Consider the following 22,310-nt stretch of genomic DNA (forward strand, 5'->3'; position numbering starts at 1 on the left):
ATTTGCTATACAGCCAGATAATACGACAAATCGCTAACCTTAAACACACAGTCGTTCATAAAAGTTGAAGGCGGTATAGTACTATAGTAATAGAGCAAGTGCAGAATCACTGAAACGGAACTGATAGATTGAAAGCATTTCGCCCGTAGCATATGGTACTTTTGCTACTAGGATAATCCGGCACTGCAAGGAGGCCAGAATCAGAATATTTATTTATCCTGGAGGAATCCGATGAGCTATAAAGCTCTTTAAAAAACACATGTCCAGTCGAGGCGGGTAAGAACGTTACGACACCAAACAGTACAAAAACACTACAGCAGTGCAAAGTGCAAGAAAGGTAAACATCATCTTCTTGGTTCTTTCGGTGAAGTCACGTAGAAGGGAAACAATAAAATAAAAAAATATATAAAATATATTTTATTGTTTCCCTTCTACGTGACTTTACCGAAAGAACCAAGAATATGAATCCCTGCAGTCACGAAAGCTTTAAATCAAAATGTAAATAAATCAGTCAAACTCGTACAAATAAAACTAAACCATCCCCATCCTACCAGACCAAGCGATGTGTAATGTGTATTTAATGAGAGGTGGCGGTGACTCGAGTTTGTTAATTGGGGGGGGGGGGCGGGGGGGGAGGTCGCGATTGTATGTTTATTATCAGAATCAGAATATTTATTTTGACTGGAGGAATCCAATGAGCTATAAAGCTCTTTTTTTTAAGTAAGAGAGGTCGAGGCGGGGTGATGTTGATACGTTGAGGGATCGTGCTTGCATCAGGGTTCTTGTGAGCGACAATCGTTGATCAATAATGATGGGGGCCAGATGATGAAAGTCTGTCTCAGCAAGTTCCCATTTGCGAATGACGAAGGGGGTGGGGGAGGGTGCAGCCACCCCTGTTAATTAAATCTCAATTAACATGCTCCGTTGCTGTACGTTGTGGGTGACTGCACGTGGATAAAGAGACAATGTCGCCGTCTTAAATACTGTACAGCGTGGTCCAAATGTCTTGTGATTCCCCCCCTTCCCCCATTGAATTATCAAAAACGTAATGATTTTTTTAAATTTAAGTTTATTTAAAACAGAAATTAATATGCAAAGGAACAAACATGTTAGGGGTCAATTAATTGGGGGGGGGGGTCACAATCCATCTGGACCACCCTGCACACTCTATCAGCCCACGGGAAAATATTATTCATATGATTAATTATCATGATTAATTTTACGAGACAGGAACCTCATGTTTACAAATACGATTCGGGATAAGTGTCCCTTGGTTATGGATAACGGGGACCGGAGGAGACATTCTAGCCAATTCTCTTCCTATCTTAAACCTTCCGTGCAAAATTCATGGGAACTGATCACCTTATACAGACTTTCCGATTGCTAAATGTGCGTGAAGGAGACAGCACTGAGGAATGTTTCGTGTTTCTCAACGCGTTAATGGCATCTCATGGTCCAATAAAGGGAAGTGAGGGGAAAAGGCTTCCCAAATGTAGGGGGAAAGGACTGTTTGCTGTGTGAGGGAGCTTTGGCTGATGGGACGGATAGGAAACCAAACATTTGAAGTGTACATTTTAAGTGTACGTTGCAAGTGTTGATTCAAATCTCAGAATCACATCTTTTAAAACACGTTTACACTCATTGGAGTACATTTTTAGTACATCTCCAGTGTACTGATTGTACTGTACTGTTTATATGAACACTATTAATACGGTTGGCTACGTACGGTGGGAAAGAAGTTCAATGTACATATTACATTTGTGTGTGTACACTTTCATTAAAGTTTTCCATCGAAAAAAAACAAATTTTCTTTATAAACTGCTCCGGGTTTAGGTGTGCTTCTGCGGCCGTCTGGAACGCTCTTCCTTCGGATATTAGGAAGCTACTGGAGCTAGGCACTTTTTAGTGTTGTTGTTCTTCCCCCGCACCTCCGATTAGGACGGTCGGCTACGTACGGTGTGAAAGAAGTTCAATATATATCAATCCATAAAATGTTAGATTTTTACAGGTAAAATAGAGTGGGCTTCTACCACACGTGCCCACGGGCAATTTAGTTGAGCACTCAGGTCTATCGTTTTGCGTCCTCCGTCTGCCAACTTGAGGGGCGACACCAACCTCACCTGGCAAATATCCATACCCCTCCTGCATATATTTTCGTTGGTTCCTATACCATCTTTGCTCAGCATCTTTATAGACATACGACGCAAATTCAAGTTGTATTGGGATTAATGCTTCGCCCAAAGCAGGACTTTTAAGTGATTTCATTTGCGCAGAGGTTGTGTGCTTTTTACAAATGTTTGCGTATTGCCTTAAACTCGTGGTTTGCCGGCCCGCACTATTATTCTGTTTTTACCACGGGGGTTTTATCATCATTTACAGATATGTAAAAAAACAGGACGATTAGATTAGTTGGCTGCTGCTATAAATTCCCACATATGATAAGCCACTTCGATGAGCCATCATGTCTGGACAGGTCACCTTTGAAAAACAGCTCACATCACAGTGGGCTTTAACTGGTACTGTAAAATACAATTGTTCGTGATCTGATCCCATCTGTGAAGGATAAGATCCCTGACATGCAATACCCTGGCGTCTATAAACTAAGCTGTGTCTGCGGCAATAGTTACATTGGGGAAACTAAGCGACATGTCTCGGACCGCGTTCGTGAGCATAAGGCAGATTTGAAACACGGGAGGACCGACACTGCAGCCGTGGCTGATCATTGTTTAAATGCTATTGGCTCACACGAAATTGATTTCTCTAAGACGAAGGTACTTTGCAAGCCCACTGGCTATCAACAAAGATTCGTTCATGAAGCCACCCATATATACAGACACAATTTCAACCGAGAGCATGGGTACAAACTCAGCAATCATTGCCACCTCCCGATGTTAGTTTTATTTGACTAAATATGGGACAAGCAATTCTAGTTCCTGCGGTGTCGCCCCTGCATTTGGGCATACCACAAGTGGTTTTCGTCTACCTTTTTCTTGACTCTCCGATTTCACAATAACATAACCATCTCCGCTTGTGCTGGCCCCAGGCCACTTGTGCCTAGCCAACTTCGTTCTGATACGCTTGGGCTAAGCCCATTTTAAACCTTTAAAACAGCTTGCCTTTTGTGGTTTCAACCCACCTTTTTCCACCTGATGACGGTCGCTTGTGTTACGATCGAAACGCCGTACATTTTTTTTTACCTATCGACGTGACTTTACCGAAAGACCCAAAGAATATGAAATCGTTGCCGTTGTGTTTTGTCAACGTGAAAGACCTGGGCTACTCTCGAGCGCCCCTGGTGGTGTTAGCAGGTAGGTGTCCCACACATTACAGCGACAGCTTGTCGATGTGTCTGACAAAAGAAGCGTTCGAAGAATCTGGAGGATGGCTGCATGCGTTAGAGTTTGAGGTCTTGGATGCGTGAGGGCACGTGAGAGTGGGGACCCAAGCAATATCCAGTTCGATTCCCGCTTACGACCAACAACAGCGGTGAATGAATATCTGATTCGGATCTGGGCTTCCTTAGGTCGACTCATACGCAAGCGTACGCATTTGGGTTAACCCCCCTTCCCCCATCCATGCGTACGTACTAAATGGATGGCCCCTAAAGCGCACAGGAGCTTTTTTTTTTAAATCACGAACCCTTTCGGAGCCTTCTTCCCCTGGCTGCTTCCATGAATAGATCACTTTGGAGGCATAACATTCATTTGATTAATGTATGCCTTCAATGGCACGCCGCTCTATGACGTTAATACGAGACAGAAATACATTCACAGTTAATTTGGTATGTTCAGCGACTGTAAAAGAACACTTTAGTGACCATTAAATAAATCAATCCAGCTATTCTCAATCTACCAACGAATGAAGAGTCACGACGGACATTCTTTCCCCATACTTCACTACGCAGGCCAGTGCTCCTCATAAAACGATATTGTTCATCTACTGATGGATGATGGCCTCTTGTTATCGGTCACACGACCGACTGCGATGTTAGTCGTGGACGGGACTAAGACGATGATCCGTGGGTGCCTAGCGCAGCGTGTTAACCAATGTGCCACCGCTTCACCAAGCGTTGCCACCTTTTCAAAACCCGGACATGTGACATATGTCTTCACCTCAAACTTGTGCAAAAACACTGCAGAACATTTCAAGACAACACGAGCAGATCTTGGTTTAAAACGAATATAATCCCCGAATACAGGTGCCAGTTCCTGGGCCAAAAACAAATTCTTGGACTATCCGGATCAAACCGGGGCAGGTGGCAACCACAGCTTCACCAATGAGTGAACAACTTATCATATTGATCACAAAAGCCAGCGAGGATTGCATCAGATGCATGCGAGAGACCTCGTGGCGCAACGGTAGCGCGTCTGACTCCAGATCAGAAGGTTGCGTGTTCAAATCACGTCGAGGTCACGTATTTTTTGTTGAATTTTTTTTAATCAAATATTTTCTGCAGCTGCTTATTCCGTGACTATTTAATGAAGCAGTATATTTTATTCACCGTAATATACTCTTGGCTCCTTTGGCTGCTCTTCTATGACTCTTACGGTATTGTCCATTTGTGAAAGTATCATTGTACGTCGATGTGTCCTGTCCAAGACCAAATGTCTTAGGGGCCGTCCATAAATGACGTCACGCACCGAAGGGGGGAGGGGGTCAGACATTTGTGACGATGTGTGACGAGGGGGGGGGGGTGAGAAATGTGACGTCATGTAAAAATGCGCAACTTTAAATAAATATAGACAGCACGTTCTACTTAATTAAATAAACTTTTTAATAAATGTTTTCTCCTACAACATCAGAGTGCAGCGCCACATTAAATACGCACTACAATGACAATAGTTTAAAGAGATTTGAAGCATGTTTTATATTTTTTGGGGGGGGAGGGGGGGGCAGAGCTTTGTGGCGTCATATTTGAGGGGGGGTCTGACTTTTTGTGACGCTGTGTGACGAGGGGGGGGGGGGGTCAAAAATAATCTAAAATTGCGTGACGTCATTTATGGACGGCCCCTTAATCAGCATCATCATTATCATCATCCACAAGCCGTCGCCCCATCTCTCGCGATCCTGCGAGCTTGCCATCCATCGCTCCATCTCCCCAGTGGACTTGTTCATGCGTGTTCCATGCCTTGGCTGCTATTCTGTCACGAGTCTTGACCGACGATCATTATCAAATCCCTTTTAACAACGCCTCTTAACCCACGTCGTTAGAATTGCTTTGTACCTGCATAGTTCTCCAATCCATGCACAAGATGGTTCAGATTCCTTGTGACCCCCAATTAATTGACCACAAAAAAATAATTTGCATATTCATTTGGTTTAGATAAACGTTTTTGTTGTTGTTTAGATAACTAAATGGGGATCACAAGGCAACAGGACGACCATTTTTCGCTAAGACAGTTAAAAAGACCCCGTTTTTTACACGAGCGAAATACAAAAATGTGGTCCACTCTCAGTCGAAATGCGAGACCTTCCAGTGAATACAGAACACATTCCCGCGGAGAGAGCTGGTAGGAACGTTGGGTTGCTCGGTCAATGGCCAGGGTCAACGGCGGCGTGGTGCATTCCCGACTGTGAGGGCGGGCACAAGCCGGCATGAGTAGGTTAAACGTTGAGTTTTATAAGAGCACCACCGGGTGACCAGCCCCTCCCCACCCAGCCCCACCCCTCCCTCCCACCCCCCACCCAGCCCCACCCTCCCCACCCAGCCCCTCCCCACCCTTCCTACCCAGCCCCTCCCCACCACCCTCCCCTCCCCACCCAGCCCCACCCTTCCCACCCAGCCCCTCCCCACCCTCCCCTCCCCGCCCAGCCCCTCCCTCCCCACCCTCCCCTCCCCACCCAGCCCCACCCTCCCCACCCAGCCCCTCCCCACCCTCCCCACCCAGCCCCACCCCTCCCATTTTTGGATGCACGACGGACGGACACAATAATCCCCTGTGGGCTGGTGTAACCAGGAGGTTCTTACCAGTATAACACAAGTTACTCCAGTCCCACGCGGTTAGAACGATACAGGACAGAGTGGTCCAGATGTCTTGTGACCCTCAAATTAATCGACCCCCCCCAGATTATTTCCCCCACATTGCATATTCATTCATGTTTTAAATACATCTCACTTACAAATATAAAGTTTTAGAGAATGAAATGGGGGTCACAAGACATTTTGTCCACTCCGCAGCGTACACGTGCAGTAGCATCTAATCATCCACTTACTCAATTAAACTGTTTCACGATCGTAGTTTTTTTATTGTTAATTTGATTTTTTGCTTAATTAGGTTTTTATTTATTTTGCTGTGTGTAAATATTGTAATTATTTACTACATTCTGTCCATTATGTTCAGTGTTTATAATGTATTCCATGACGAATATTTAGCATTTTTTGTACGCTATGTATTAGACAGCGTGCATTATTGCGTGTATTCTATGTCATAACACAGTGTTACACAATAATACATAAATAGACAAACATCCCATTTCTCAATGCAAAAATAAAATGACATTTAAACCATCAGTCTCGCGGCACTTCGGGTCAATGTTTGATAGCAGCAACAGCACTGAAACAGACAAACCATGGACTTGTTTAAACTTTGAGAATCGCATAATCAAAGTCAGCCCTTGGGGATAAAATTACGTAAGGTAACCAGATGGTATACGTTGGGGCACTCCACCAACAATGCAATCATTTTTACAGAAACTCACCGCTTCGCAGCTGTACAATATTATACAGAATTTTACATATAAGAATAGGTTTTACCCTTTCTGGAAATAACACAGGTATTAAGATGTTAAAACACCAAACTAAAACCTTTTGCAAGGAATCATGTCTGCATTAACCACATATACTTGTGGTGAACATGCATAAAAAAAACATGCTCTGATATTATATGCATTGTCTTAGAACTTAGTTTCAAAGCGCGTTAGACCAGAGGACACCAAAAGGCGAACAGCACAAAGACAATGCACTATCAGGACATTGAGAGCTCCGCGTGAGCAGCTGCATATAATATGCTCTGATATTATATGGTGTAGACCAATCAGTTTAAAAGACAATGCATATATTAGAGCATGTTTTTTTTGTTTGTTTGCATGTTCACAAGTATATGTGGTTAATGCAGACATGATTCCTTGTGAAAGGTTTCAGTTTGGCGTGTTAACATCTTAACACCTGTGTTATTGTCAGAAAGGGTAAAACCTATTCTCATATTTTGATAACGGCAAGGGAAATCCCAAGAATTATACATATCATTCCAAGCAATATCCAGGCCCAAACCTACTGGGCTTGAGATCCGTCACATCCCCGAGTGATTTGGTGATAGCCTTCGGAAGATTATGGGTTGAGATGATAGGCTGCAGATGATTATGGGTTGAGATGAAAAAAAAAACTGTAATAATTAACAAGTCGATCTCTCCACATTACAAAATAACATTCGCGTTCTACACAAGCAAGCTTTCACATTCCCATAGTTAACAGAGGCAGCTGTGCTATGATTAGCTGAAAGGCCGGCCGTGATAAGGTAACGCAATATTGTAAAACAAAAGCCAGGATTCCTCAACTCGAGTATAAATTCTAAAACGTATGACACCCGACACGTGTGGTCGCTCGTGAGCTGCACACTGAAGATGCCGCTGTGTATATATGTTGCACTTCCTTGGCACCGTACGTAGCCAACCGTGCAAATCGAAAGTGCAAAGCCCTGGCCTGTGTGTATCAGTGTAGATTCGTCAATTTTTATAGGGCGAAGTTACTTCTGGTTATGAACATCAAGACCCCCCCCCCACCCACACATCGCCCTCGACCAGAGCCAGTCGAATATGACACTCATTTGAGTGCGTTGCTTCAATGTAACCCGGGAGGATGTTCACGGCTGAGATGAAGCGATGGGATTCCTGCACGCCAGGTGATAGTTGGGATGGTTGGTCGCAATGTTGTGAGGCTTTCAATCTGGTGGGCGATGTATAACGGCGATTACTTTTTGAATAGTTCAAAAAAATACTTGCGAATTCAACCAATTTTTAAACGCTTTCAACACATACTGTACTGAATTTTGAAAGTAAAAAAAAATCTCAATCTCTCTCCACCTCTCCAAACATTTTATGAAGCAGTACTATTAGCTTTGAAAATCGATATGCATTAACAATATATTTTTTTATTGGCTGCCACCCACTTATATTCGTACAGTTGGCAAGTATTTATAATACAGCTCATCAAAAGACCGAGCAAGTGGTCAAATTCAATAAGCCCGCCAATGGCAGGGCCATAGACCCATTGATCCCAATTCCCGATGATCTTGTTAGAAAACTGCAAAGGCAGATAAAAAAAAACGTGGAACTGGATTCCGACTTAGAGGAACCAGAAAGGCAATAAAGCAACTTATGCCACATTCCCACGGTCACTTTTGAGCACAGAAAGTTGCATACCCCGCCACGATTGGCACATGGCAAACGTCATAAAACCTTTATGTTGTTCATTGATTGTCTAATTTAGCGACCACGTTAATCACACAACCCACGAGAGATAACAGCAGCTGTATGAGAGGCCTCGTGGCGCAACGGTAGCGCGTCTGACTCCAGATCAGAAGGTTGCGTGTTCAAATCACGTCGGGGTCATGTCATTTTATTATTATTATATTTGGGTCACTTGTTTTCTTAAATAAATTACTGCCTGAGCCATGCTTTCCTCACTGCAATGATGATTACGAACACACTGGGATATTTTTAATTTTTAAAAGGTACCTACCCTCCTCTTGATACGTTGATGGCATGTTTCACATGTCAAAAAAATAGATGTTGAATTCATGAAGACATGATCCGCGATTATATTTAACGGTAGCGCGTCTGATTTAAGAGCAGCAGAGTTGCGTGTGCAATTCAAGTCGGGATTACTTGTGTGTCCAGGAAATTACCACTTAAGGTATATTTATTTCACTGTACTGATGATTGCAAACAGGTATGATATGAAAACTAGAACGTTCTCTTGACACGGTCTGTCAATATATTAAACTATTTTATGTTATCGTGATTTAAATACAACAAGCCACAGCTTTTATACAAGATTAATGGTGAATTATTAAAAACACTTCACAGCGACGACCTTGTGGCGCGTCTGACTCCACATCAGAAGGTTGCGTGTTCAAATCACGCGTCGAGGTCACGGGCTTTTAGAAACATAAAATTAAGATTTCTGGAGGCGTAATGAGAACAAAAACAGTTTAACACACAGGTTCATGATTTGATAAAAAAAAACCTGAAATGTATCTTGTTTGGCAACAACTGAAAAAAGTTTCATATTTTCGTCAAATCGAGGTTAGTTGTTATCTAAAATGTATGATCAACCATGTCCCTTAAATGACAAATATAAGGTGTGTAAAACCCACACACCTCATTCGGGACCTCGTGGCGCAACGGTAGCGCGTCTGACTCCAGATCAGAAGGTTGCGTGTTCAAATCACGTCGAGGTCATATGAATTAAAATCCACCCGTGTTTTTTTCTCTCACGCTGTTATGTTGAATCAATAAATGCACTGTACCACCAGTGTACTATGAAATGACGAATGTTGTCTTGGCACAATGGCAGTGTGTCTGAAAAGAAATCTAAACAGTTTGTGTTCAAGTCGATTGAGTGCCAATCTTTATGGGTTTGGCTCCGTTTTTACACATCTATATCGTAGATTTAGTAAATATGAAATGATGAGGCCAAGTGGTATCGTTAAAGGTATGGAATTGTGTTTTTTTTCAAAAACATAGAATAATTCATGAAATCAATTCTCGCTTGCATTCATCAAGTGAGATTTAAAGCCGCAGTTGCACGATAATGTGCGGGGAGCTGTGGCGGGTGGTTTGCGCACTCTGCAATGTGAACCTGGAGACCTGAGTTGGATCCCAGCCACAGCTAACATCAGTGGTGATATCTGAACCAGTTCTGCCCCCCCCCACCACCACCACCTTCACCTATCGCCACTGACCAGCTTGAAGTATACTAAAAGTACCCATATTGACAGGCACGGTGTGGGCCCTTTGACAAATGGCTGTAAATCATAATAATAGTGGTGAAACTCTATTACACGCTTTTATTTAACTCACTCCGTTGTCCGTTGTAGTATCCTCAAATCTTGCAACTCAATTTTAACCCACTTCTCAATGTGGTATCGACTGCAAACTTGGTATACTTATGTCCTACTGATGGAAATACTATATTCTATCATAAAAAATACATATTTTAAAACATTATTATTTATATGTTATGTTTCGGCTTGGCTCCAATTGTCCACGGTCAACTGACGTTGGCTGTAAATCACCATGGTCCCTTAAGTTGTGGCAAGCTTCGGGGCCCCTTCCTGGAGTTGTGGACTTCTTCCATTTCTAGTACGGTACATTTCATTAAAGCGTGTCTTAAAAAAAAGTTAAATAGTACTTATTTACTTATCTGTGACCTGGTCGATTTGTAACTTTTCCTCTATGTGGCTTGGATATTCATATTAACCGATAATTTGGTTAATAATCGGACGGGCACAGACGGAGCGACGACGGATGGGCTCTCAGACAAATTGTCCACAGCATCGGCCGAAAAGAGAAAGGTTGTGGCCAGTCCGGATAGGAGACTGTGTCTGGCCCTCTATTCGGTGGACATTCAAATAAAGGGCACCAAACTTTGATCGCACTTGCATTTTATATGCCATGCAAAGAGAGTAAATTTAATGTCAAATTTGAATCGTCAAAATTGGAATAAGTCGAATGAAGTAAAAAAAAGTTAATTTAAACAACTTTTTGCATTCATTAGTGACTTTGCTGAGATCAACGCACTATAATTGAGAAATCACTTTTAATTATGGTGGGTGACTGCCCAGATTCTAACTCAATAAGCAGACATTTTGCAGAAAATAATTGTAAGTGATGAAAACAATGGATGATGATGGCGATAATGACGTTTTTTGTTACTTCTGAAGCCATCGCCAATTGCTGCTATCAAGGCAGCTTCATCATCAGCAGCAATGATCAATCCACTGCTGGATGAAGGCCTCCCTCAAGCCATCCCCATCTCTCACTAAGACAGGAACCCAGAGCTCGGCAAGAATGGGTGTCATGATTCATAAAGATAATACATTGCTGATATATGACGGCATCAACGGCATGGTTCTGATGACCTCTTGACCTTGACCTGTTAATGAAATTCACCTTCACTGCACCTGCCACGTGTGTGGCATCGTCAGTCGCCACTATAAACAAGGACATGTCAAGCAAACGAGGCGCTTTTTTCTCCACAACGTTTTTAATTTACAAAATCTTTCGTGTATATAAAAAAAGCCCAAGACATTTCATAATACTGTACAGACGAGCCTGCTCTTGCTATGGTTAACATTACAAAATGTACACGTAGAATAATGTGTTTTTTTAATATATAGCATATTATAAAAAAGAAAAAAGGAAAACTTTAGTTCAATGTTACCAAGAGCAATTTAGTGTTGTTTTTACAATATACAGTATTTTAAATTTATCATGTATGCACACTATAGCATGCACTGTGGTATGTGTACAAAGCGTAGCTCAACATGGTTCAAAACAATGTTTATAGTTTATATGATCTCCTCTGTAATTTATGATCTCTTCTGAGAACGACTTGCAAGTTGCAAATACATTTCTGAGAAGACTGAGATAAAGCGTAAGAAAAAATAATTTATCTTGTTACATTGAGAAAATGTTGGAGGAAGATGACAAAATATGCAGTTCATAAAACATAAATTATTTATCAGCTGACTGAACTCGCCAATACACTGGCAATGTTTTCGAGTGAAATGCCAGATTATATGGCTCAAGTTATGGCTACTTAATGCTTTTATACTTGATGTGATTAACACACGACACGTTTTATTGTAATTGACGGTAATACAAAAAAATTGAATTAAATTACCGTAATTTTACATTATGTTAACCAACCCTGACATCTTTCAATTGAACCCCACATTTTTCTTAGTTTTCCTTTACAACATTTTAAATAACTAAACATAAGTGACTTTTCTTGGTTTAAGGGATGCATTCGCCATCGATTGTTACGTACAATGCATGCATTTATCACACACTTCATGTGTTTTGGTCTCTTCCCCCCGCTCCCACACATCAAATTCACAAACACAGCAATTGAAATTTCCTCTTTCTTCTTGCCGTATTGAAATTATTATAATACAATTTTAAGATGAGCATGTAGGTAAAAAAAAGCTTTACGTAAAGAAAAATCAAGTCCGGTGTGGCATTGCCGTGTCTGTGAACGTCGGGAACAGGTATTAAGGGAGGAGATATCGTAGATTTCTTCTTGCCAAAATAAAACATCCGCTAATCGGTTCTGCAATGCAGTGCAATACATGTGTGAGGAAGCATGCGTCAAGAGCATAATGTCACTGTGGCGTTCAGGCATCTGCTTACTGAACAGTTAGCAAGGCTACCAGAGTGATTATGGTTTGCGGAGATCCAAACCATATGAACGCGACCTTGATAATGGTTAACAGCATAAGCTAGGCACTTTGCACAACACCAAAGAGCTTTTTTTAAATTCATCGTGTTGTTCTATGAAATATAATGGAAGGACAACATGGCTGCATGTTCAACTATTACAATAATTTACAAATGACATTGGGATTGCAGACTGAACAAAAAAAAACCGATGCTATATACAGTAAACTTTTTATGTCCCAAAAATGAACGATTTTGTTGAGAAGATATGTACAAATTTTTTTTGCAGGCATTGTATTGCTTTAGCTCCAGAATACAGTAACAGCATTTTTGCATTTTACAAATATTTTGTCATTCAATCACCACCAGGTGGAAACACGAGCTGCACAGTGATCATCTTTCGCACGCTTTACCAAAGATGCTCTTCTCTTCACAACCTACGGAACTGCTGGTGGAAGCGATTTCCGCACATGCGGAAGGCATCGATTAACCCAGTCTCTTCTTGGCACACTCTAAGAAGCGGCCGCAATTCAATACAAAAAAAAATCATTCGAGTTCCTCCACAGTGCTTCCCGTGCTGTTACACACCAGTCCCACCTAAGGGCCACAGTTCAGGGTTCGCACAGAAGTTGGCGGAGAAAGGCGCGCAGTTGAAGTACTCGCACCAGCGGCAATGCACGGGATATAAGTAGAAGAGAGCGGCCAGCCCAGCGGGCAGTGCCAGCGCGGCGGTCAGTGCTAGTGCCACTTTCCAGGGGCGGCGGCGGTTGTGGAAGTGGGTGTAGCGGAGCGCCGGGCTCATGCTCCAGCCCACGTACGGCAGCACCGCGTACGCCAGCGGCAGCGCCGACACGAAGCCGAGCACGTGCGCCACGTTGTCCACCCAGGGCAGCAGGCCGAGGAGCAGCAGTAGCGCGGCGAGCGCCGCTATCTTGGCGAGGGCGACGCACGGCCGCGCCATCAGGCGCCAGCTCTGCAGCAGCTCCACGAGGTAGCAGGCGAGGATGCCTCCCAGAGAGCCCGCTGGCCCCACCTGGGGGGAATGGCAACGAGTGTGGACGCAGCGTTAGCCGGACGCGCCGGGGGAACGCTTGGTCATGCCACGCCACGTGCCGCTGCACCGGTGGTGTGGCTATCGAGTGTGCAGGTGGTGCAATTGCACCTGGGTAGATGGGCCAGAGGGGCCATGGTGGGTGGGGACAATTGGATAGGACTCATGGCAACCTCATGGCAACCACGATATGCCACTGCTGCGATACAGCACACTGAATGTGGGGCTACTGACCGAACAGAGATCAGTGTGTGCCTGTGTAATAACGATGAATTATTTAATTAGTTGCAGGGTGTTAGACATCCTCCATAACCGGAAAGGCTCTTCTCCGAATTAGTCTTTATTCCGAGAGGTTTTACTGCGACTGTTATAGCCAACAACTACGCGGTGTCTGCGATGTCCTGTTACCCACAACTTACTACCTTAGCACGTGTTTGCTTTACCTATTTTATAATATGACAATACATTTTTTTAATATGTTGCGAAAAAATGTCAGGGAGAATGTGGAATAGCCTTCATCATGAGAGTGAAGGTCCAAATCATCTTAACAAGCAGCTATCACCAATTCATACTGTGCAAGGCGGTACCAACGGAATCTCAACCTGGCGGCCAGCAACGCCGCCGAAAGTGCCTCTGTTCACTCCGCGTGAACACTCTCATTATGAACTCAGCCGGTCGCCTTTAAAACGCCACGCGGGCGAAATATGGGCGAGAAACATCGCGTTTTACCTCCGCATTGTGGGGCAGGAGGACGGCCGAGGCGATGCTGCCCGTCACTCCGCTCGTGACGTAGACGACGAGCACGCGCAGCGAGCCCGCCAGCTTCTCGAGGTCCCGCAGCAGCGTCAGGTGCAGCGCGCTGCTCACGAGGCAGTGCAGGATCCTGAGTGGGGGACACCGAGAGAGGTCTCTTACAAACGCCGTTGCGATTCGCATTTAGAGAGCGTCTTGCACGCGGAGGCCGTCCGCGCTGCGCCTGTCGACCTGGGCGGACATTGCCCGGATGGGCGACCACTGAGCACCAAAAGGAGGCGTTCTGGCTCCTGCAGAGCGATGTGGTCAGCAGAGGTCAGTGCAGCAAAATGCACTGTTGTGCTGCATTACGTTACAACGACTACGCTCGCCGCCGTTCCCAACCCGCACGAATTGTGGTCAAAAAGTCCCCTCAAGCAGTCCGGCTTGTGGAGGGCCTCATCCAGCAGTAGACTGACAACAAAAGGGCTGTGCATGTCACATGTTGCATATATGCCGACATCTCAAGACATAGTAATGAAAGAAACATTAGTTTATAACAAAATTACAGGTGAATCATTCGGGTTGTGGATTAACGTTATTGTAAAACATTATTTTAGATTGGCATGGATTGGTTCAATTATGAGCTGCTCCTCACTCGTTGAGGGTCAGTGACTCAGTGTCCACATACCCGCAAATAGGTCAGCAACGAAACCTATTCCTTCAAGATAAAACCAAGACGACACATTATTCGTCTTAAGTCTAATTCTATGGCGATAGACAATACATTGTTATCCTAATTTCCGTGCTTTGCATTATCCGCGTTTTACGTTTTTATATAGGTCACCCCAACCCTCTCGTGCCTCTGGATAATTGAGAGTTTACTGTAAATGGGCGACTCCAAAGTAATGGCGTTCCAAAGTAATGGAGATTGCTGGCGTTATAGATATGGCGATGGAATGGGTTCTTTGAAGTATTGCTGCAAAATACTGTGAATGGGCATTTTGGGGAGAAAAAAAAAACCCTTTTGTATTCTTGCGTTTGATGGAAATATGTTGAGGAGATAAATGCCAACGTCGAGGGCTTCGGGACAGGGTGTAGTTCTTTCTATTCCTCTTCCGTTGAAGGAGCGCAGACCACAGTGGTTTGCTCTGTCGTGCGTAGTTTGGGTTGCATTGCCACAGTCGCAACCCCTGTGGCTGCTTGTGTCTTTACTTTCCCATTTATGAAGGAGACGTGCGTGCGTCAGAGATATAGAAAATGAAAACCCAAATGATGCTTGTGGCAAATATTTTTGTTTAAGTTCGTCAGATCCCGTGTCCCATGCTTTAATTCCAATGACCGTGTCATTGATCAAATACATTACATTGGTCAAACGATACTCGACAAAGCAGTGTTGGTAACATTTGTTCCCTGCAAGGACGATGGGTTGGGTCCATGGTCTCACCCCGACCCCCCCCCCCCCCACCACTTACCCGCCCACGGCGGGATTTGACCTTGCAGCCTTTTGATTCGCAATCTCAGAGGTGACCGCGTCGTGTCGATTTGAATTTAATATGGCACGCATTACATTAACGGCTGTAAAATATTATTAATTAATAGGTGGAACATGTGCAGCGAATTATGCTGCCGTGGTTTAATGGGTGATGACATTTGGACTTTTCTTATGACCAGAGGTTGTCGATTCAATTCGATTTCATGGCGCGGCAGTTTAGACAATGGGGCGAGCGTCTTTAACGTCCTCAGCCTCTGTCTGCTGAGCAGTATAAATAGGTACACCAGTTGATAATCAGGTCACGTCTGGCGGGGTCTAGTGTGGGTACTCAGACCTCTTTGAAGGCTTCAGGCCAGCATTGACGAGCAGGCCTCTTGAGAGGCTATCTCTAGCGGAGGCCCTTCTGCCATCAGCGGCGTGAACAAGAAATTTCAGGACTGCACCTTGAAGATCGTCTCCTGGTGCTGATGATGATGTGTGGGTGGAAATACAAGTGGGCTGAGAGAGACGAAGAGAAACCGAAAGGGGGGCTCGTAGCCGTTTCTGCCACGTACCCCGCGTGCAGGAAGAGAGACAGCCACAGACGGTAGATCTGGTCAGGTGCCTCTGGACTCAGGAAAGGAAGAAGCCCACACGCATCCTGCATGCAGGTCACCTGATCAGGGCAGAATGCACGCACACACGAACGCACAAGCGTGCGCACACACGCGCGCACAAACGCACACGCACAAACGCACGCATGCACGCATTGGACAGACGAGTTCAGCATTGTCTCATATACTGCGATATAATTTTTCACTAAATAAAACGATACAAAATACATTTTAACGATATAACAATTATCAGCTTACAATTTAATTTCGTATTGTTTCTGTGCTTTGTTATACTTTCAGTGCAAACAAATATGATTTTATAAGTGCTTTAACTAAGCCTGCCAGAAGTGTTTTAATGATTGACACTTTATAATCTCAACCAATATAATGCTTGCTCTGTCAATTACACAAGAAATAACCAATTGAATATGGGTAACGTTTAATGGGTAATGTAGCTGTAGCAAATTCTGTATATCTTGTCAGGAAATAAAACATAAGTAATGATACTCTTTGGTTCTTTCGGTAAAGTCACGTAGAAATAAAATAAATCACGACGTTTCGGGCGCAACACAAGCGTCCATCATCAGGTGGGAAAGCATGGTCTGCTGCTGAGGCAGACTGTTTTAAAAATCAAGATTGAACCGCCTCTTCGGGGTGGGGTTTCACACATCTGTTAGAGCTCTTAACAGACTTCGAGACAAGAAGGCTCACCTGAACGAGTCGCTAACCTTTCTCAAGAGATGCCGCGACACCAAGGTAATACCGATCGCATTTACACACATCTGCTGCTGTCACTTCTCCTAATGCTGAACGGATCTTATTCAAAGCTAGCCTATCGTTAATCTCAGAGAGAATAAGATTGCTCCGATTTGAACTTGAAAGTTTAGACAAGACTCTCTTACAATCACACTTAAAATGAACAGATAAAATGTCCACTTCTGATTGGGACCATGTAGATAACATAACAGTCTCTTCTGCTACTTCAATGTCAACAAAATGTAAAGTTAACTTGATCGCTAAATTCAACCTCCTGTCAAAAAAGAAGCCAGAGCCTCACGTTAAAAAGTTGGATGTTAACAAGATTGTCATCAATCAGAGTAACATCCCAATTTCCGACAACCTAAAATCGGCACTAGCTAAAGGGTTGAATTTCGCAGTAACCCCTAAACATATCCCAGTGGATGATATAATCGCCCAGGTTGACGTAGCCCTCAAAGGCTTGGGACACATCTCGGCAGACGTTGCTAAATCTGAAATCGCTGCTATCCTCAAAAACGCTAAGAAACCCATTAGCAACATCAGCAAGGACGAGCGTTTGAACTCCCTAAATTAAAAAACAGAGATGACATTGTCACCCTCTCAGCCGACAAGGGCAATGCCACTGTCATCATGGATAAAACTACTTACAACAACAAAATTCAGGACCTTCTTAATGATGGCAGCTATACCAAAATAAACAGAGATCCAACCAACTGCCTAGCTACTACAACCAACAATATAATCACTAAATCGACTTCTCTAATCGATCAGACCAAGCAGAGCTCCCTCAAACCTTCGGCTGCTAGACCACCCAGATTTTATGGCCTTCCAACAATCCACAAAGTAGTTACCCCGCTCCGTCCTATCGTCTCCATGATTAACTCACCCACCTACAAACTGGCCCGATTTCTGTCTGAGACTCTGCTTCCTTTCACTGGCAAGTACACCTCAGCTGTACTTAAATCCGCTCACTTGGTTTCTCTAATCAAGGACATCTCACTGTCTCCAGATGATGTGCTTGTTAGTTTCGATGTAGACTCTCTGTTCACCAATATACCTGTACTTGACACCATTGCAATCTTGATTTAAAGCTTTCGTGACTGCAGTAATTCATATTCTTAGTTTTTTCGGTAAAGTCACGTTGAAGAGAAACAACAGAATAACAAAATATATATAAAACAATAAAAAATTCTCACGACGTTTCGACCATAACTCAAACGGTCATCATCAGGTGTGTCGGTTTGCATAAATTTATTTTGAAAACGGCATATTTATTTATATATATATATATAAATAACGTTTGCGTCACGCGCAGCGATTGGCAGTTTGCCCAGGACTAGTCCGTTTGAGTTATGGTCGAAACGTCGTGAGAATTTTTTATTGTTTTATATATATTTTGTTATTCTGTTGTTTCTCTTCAACGTGACTTTACCGAAAAAACTAAGAATACCATTGCAATCATTAAAGACTTAGTCCAACAAGGACTTAATCCAGATGTACCAACTTTGGTAAGGCACTGTCTTACCAACACATACTTCACCTGGAATGGTACATTCTACAGACACAATGAGGGTACCCCAATGGGTTCTCCCTTATCGCCAGTGGAAAAATGTGAGACAGATGCCTTCCTTGTGGAAGATATACGTAGATGACACGTTTGTCATCTGGCCACATGGCCTGCCAGCACTGAACCAATTTCTCAACCACATCAATTCCATACACCCGTCTATCAAATTCACCATGGAAGTGGAAAAGGATGGCAAGCTACCATTCTTGGATGTTTTGATCGAGAATAGACCTGATGGCTCGTTGGGACATTCGGTCTACAGGAAAACCACTCACACGGATGCCTATCTAAAGCCTGACTCCCACCACCATCCAGCCCAGGAGAATTCCCTCATCAAAACACTACACCATAGGGCCCGTTGCATCTCCGACCAGCACCACCTAGCTAGTGAGTTGGAGCACGTACACCAAGCCCTCAGGATGAACAGATACTCGGACCATACAATCCGCAAAGCTGTCTCCCCAGCCATGCAGAGACAACCTTCTGAGAATCCAACCAAACCCATCACTTCACCGTACATAGCAGGGGTTACCAAAAATATTTCCAAATCTTAAACAAACACAAGATCCAGGTTCGTTTCAATACAGTACACAAAATCCGTGATTTAATCCCATCTGTAAAAGATGTGATTCCTGACCGGTAGAACCAATTCCTCTGTCGTTGCCGATCATTGTTTTAACGCTGTGGGCTCACACGAAATTGATTTTTCCAAGACGGAGGTACTCTGCAAACCTACTGGCTACCTTCAGAGATTTGTTGAAGCAATCTAGATATATAAACACAGACACAACTTCAACCAAGAGGATGGGTACAACTGAGCCATCATTGGAAGGACGTTATTAACCAGGTAAAGTCTTAACTGACTGTGATGTTTCCATCCAACCTGCATATGTCAGCTGTTATTTCGACTCTCTGTGTCTCTCTCTATGCCTCTCTCTTAGATCTCTCATGCTCTCATGCCTTTGCATTGCACTCTCATGCTCACATGTCCCTTGGATTGCACTCTCATACTCACAGGCCCTTTGGATTACACTCTCATGCTCTCATGCCTTTGCATTGCACTCTCATGCTCACATGTCCCTTGGATTGCACTCCCATGCTCACATGTCTTTTGGATTGCACTCCCATGCTCACATGTCTTTTAGATTGCACTCTCATGCTCACATGTCTTTTGGATTGCACTCTCATGCTCACATGTCTTTTGGATTACACTCACACTCACATGTCTTTTGGATTGCACTCTCATACTCACAGGCCCTTTGGATTGCACTCTCATGCTCACATGTCTTTTAGATTGCACTCTCATGCTCACATGTCTTTTGGATTGCACTCTCATACTCACATGTCTTTTGGATTACACTCACACTCACATGTCTTTTGGATTGCACTCTCATACTCACAGGCCCTTTGGATTGCACTCTCATGCTCACATGTCTTTTGGATTGCACTCCCATGCTCACATGTCTTTTGGATTGCACTCTCATGCTCACATGTCTTTTGGATTGCACTCCCATGCTCACATGTCTTTTGGATTGCACTCTCATACTCACATGTCTTTTGGATTGCACTCTCATACTCACATGTCTTTTGGATTACACTCACACTCACATGTCTTTTGGATTGCACTCTCATACTCACATGTCTTTTGGATTACACTCTCATACTCACATGTCTTTTGGATTGCACTCTCATACTCACATGTCTTTTGGATTACACTCTCATGCTCACATGTCCTTTGGATTACACTCTCATGCTCACATGTCCTTTGGATTACACTCTCATACTCACATGTCTTAGGATTACACTCTCATACTCACATGTCTTTTGGATTACACTCTCATACTCACATGTCTTAGGATTAGACTCTCATACTCACATGTCTTTTGGATTAGACTCTCATACTCACATGTCTTTTGGATTGCACTCTCATACTCACATGTCTTAGGATTAGACTCTCATACTCACATGTCTTAGGATTAGACTCTCATACTCACATGTCTTTTGGATTGCACTCTCATACTCACATGTCTTAGGATTAGACTCTCATGCTCACATGTCTTAGGATTAGACTCTCATACTCACAGGCTCTTTGGATTGCACCCGTTGGGTTGCACTCCCTCGTCGAGGAGGCCGCTCTTCTACTCCTTTTCTACAGTTACATGCTAATTTCTCACATTAACATCACCAGCCCCGGCCACTTCTTCAAAACCCTTGAGCTACACCCATTTCAAACCTTTTAAAACAGTCTGCCTCAGACGCAGACCATGCTTTCCCACCTGACGATGGACGCTTGTGTTGCGCCCGAAACGTCGTGATTTATTTTATTTTCTGCCTACGTGACTTTACCGAAAGAACCAAAGAGTATGGATTCCTGCAATCACGAAAGCTTCAAATCAAGATAAGTAATGATAAAACAATATTTAGCTAAACGGGTGATATTATTACCGTCGACCTTATTTTGCATGACATATCGTATCACATTCCAATTGCCACATTCCAGCAACCATAACGTGTAGCGGACACAAATTGCACTGCAAGCAGACACTCGTCATACAAATGACAAATACCGTGAACACGGTTGACCTGCTGAACGGAAAACTGTATTTGCAAGTCGCGCTAATGGAGCAAATCCACTTCAAGTACAGAGTCCGTGAGTGTGCAATTAATGAAGCAATCGGCTCAGCAGCAGGAGTGGTGGTAATCCCGAGGTTGAATTGCCTCGTTGCATTCAGGTGCCCATAGGGGTCAGAGCACTGGTACGATGCTCGTGTGCGTGACGTATTGTCGATAGCCGCTCATTTTTCCGCTATCAAAAGCCAAGGTGTCTCCCTTGCTCAACCAAGCAGGAGTCATTGGTTATCTGCACGAGCAGAGCTGAGTCAGTTTTAGAAGTTATACATTAATACGAGAGGGGGACAGGTCCCTCTGAAGTGCAAACACTGACGTGAGCCATTGGCCGAGAATCAAACTCAAGCCATCAGGTTCACAGCCCAATGTGCCAAACATTCAGCGACCGCTCCCCTAAAGGGCACACAATCCAACATAACCTGATAGGCATGCATCAGTATCAATGGGGGTTTGTTATAGTAAGTCTAAAGCATTTACACAGCGAGGACGGTGTGATACATGAGGGCCCATTTTCTACAAATGACTCAATTGGGATCATACGAAGCAATCATCGCCACCTACTGGTTGACCCTCACCTGGCTAAACAAAACACAACTCGAAACTGCAATATGTCTGACAAGCGCGCATTTTGCCTTGAAACCCGTTTCCACGCATTTCAACCGCGACCTTTTTTTCGTGACAAAACCCCGAGGTGCATGCTAGGGCGCGGAGCAGCGCTGGGGTGGGACGGTGCGTCGAGTCTCACCTGCGAGCACAAGCTGGCCTCGTCGTGGAAGTATCCGCGCATGAAGTCACAGTGCTCTCGTGTCGTTAGCTCGCACCTACGGGGAGCGCGGGAATACGACGCACACTCATCCAAACCATCACGTGAACTCCGGTCATCCTCGCGGCAGCCGGCCATCGAACAAAGACGGTCACCGCATCGAGCGCTTTCAGATGCGCTTCTGCGGCTGTCTGGAACGCTGTTCCTTCTGACACTAGGAATCCACTGGAGCTGTGCACTTTAAAATGTAGATTGAAAACTAATTTCTTTAGATCTGCTTT

The 22,310-nt window shown here is 43.9% G+C and overlaps 1 protein-coding gene and 3 non-coding genes across 4 annotated transcripts in view; 3 read left to right on the forward strand and 1 right to left on the reverse strand.

The window, feature by feature from the left end:
• Nucleotides 1-4,341: 4,341 nt before the first annotated feature.
• Nucleotides 4,342-4,413, forward strand: TRNAW-CCA (transfer RNA tryptophan (anticodon CCA)). Its single transcript has one exon. It is a non-coding gene; the product is annotated as a tRNA-Trp (tRNA).
• Nucleotides 4,414-8,535: 4,122 nt separating this feature from the next.
• TRNAW-CCA (transfer RNA tryptophan (anticodon CCA)) lies at nucleotides 8,536-8,607 on the forward strand. Its single transcript has one exon. It is a non-coding gene; the product is annotated as a tRNA-Trp (tRNA).
• Nucleotides 8,608-9,387: 780 nt separating this feature from the next.
• Nucleotides 9,388-9,459, forward strand: TRNAW-CCA (transfer RNA tryptophan (anticodon CCA)). Its single transcript has one exon. It is a non-coding gene; the product is annotated as a tRNA-Trp (tRNA).
• Nucleotides 9,460-10,402: 943 nt separating this feature from the next.
• Nucleotides 10,403-22,310, reverse strand: part of LOC116952739 (inactive rhomboid protein 1-like) — a 78,605-nt gene continuing 66,697 nt past the window's right edge. The window contains exons 15-18 of the mRNA XM_032972351.2: nucleotides 22,012-22,087; nucleotides 16,274-16,374; nucleotides 14,222-14,375; nucleotides 10,403-13,474 (exon numbers count right to left, since the gene is read on the reverse strand). Of these exons, the coding sequence (XP_032828242.1) occupies nucleotides 13,022-13,474; nucleotides 14,222-14,375; nucleotides 16,274-16,374; nucleotides 22,012-22,087 (784 nt within the window). The 3' untranslated portion in view covers nucleotides 10,403-13,021. The remainder of the gene's footprint in view (nucleotides 13,475-14,221; nucleotides 14,376-16,273; nucleotides 16,375-22,011; nucleotides 22,088-22,310) is intronic.

This window comes from Petromyzon marinus, chromosome 3 (genome assembly GCF_048934315.1).
Source record: "Petromyzon marinus isolate PM22_M1 ecotype Great Lakes invasive population chromosome 3, UKy_Petmar_22M1.pri1.0, whole genome shotgun sequence".
NCBI lineage: Eukaryota > Metazoa > Chordata > Hyperoartia > Petromyzontiformes > Petromyzontidae > Petromyzon > Petromyzon marinus.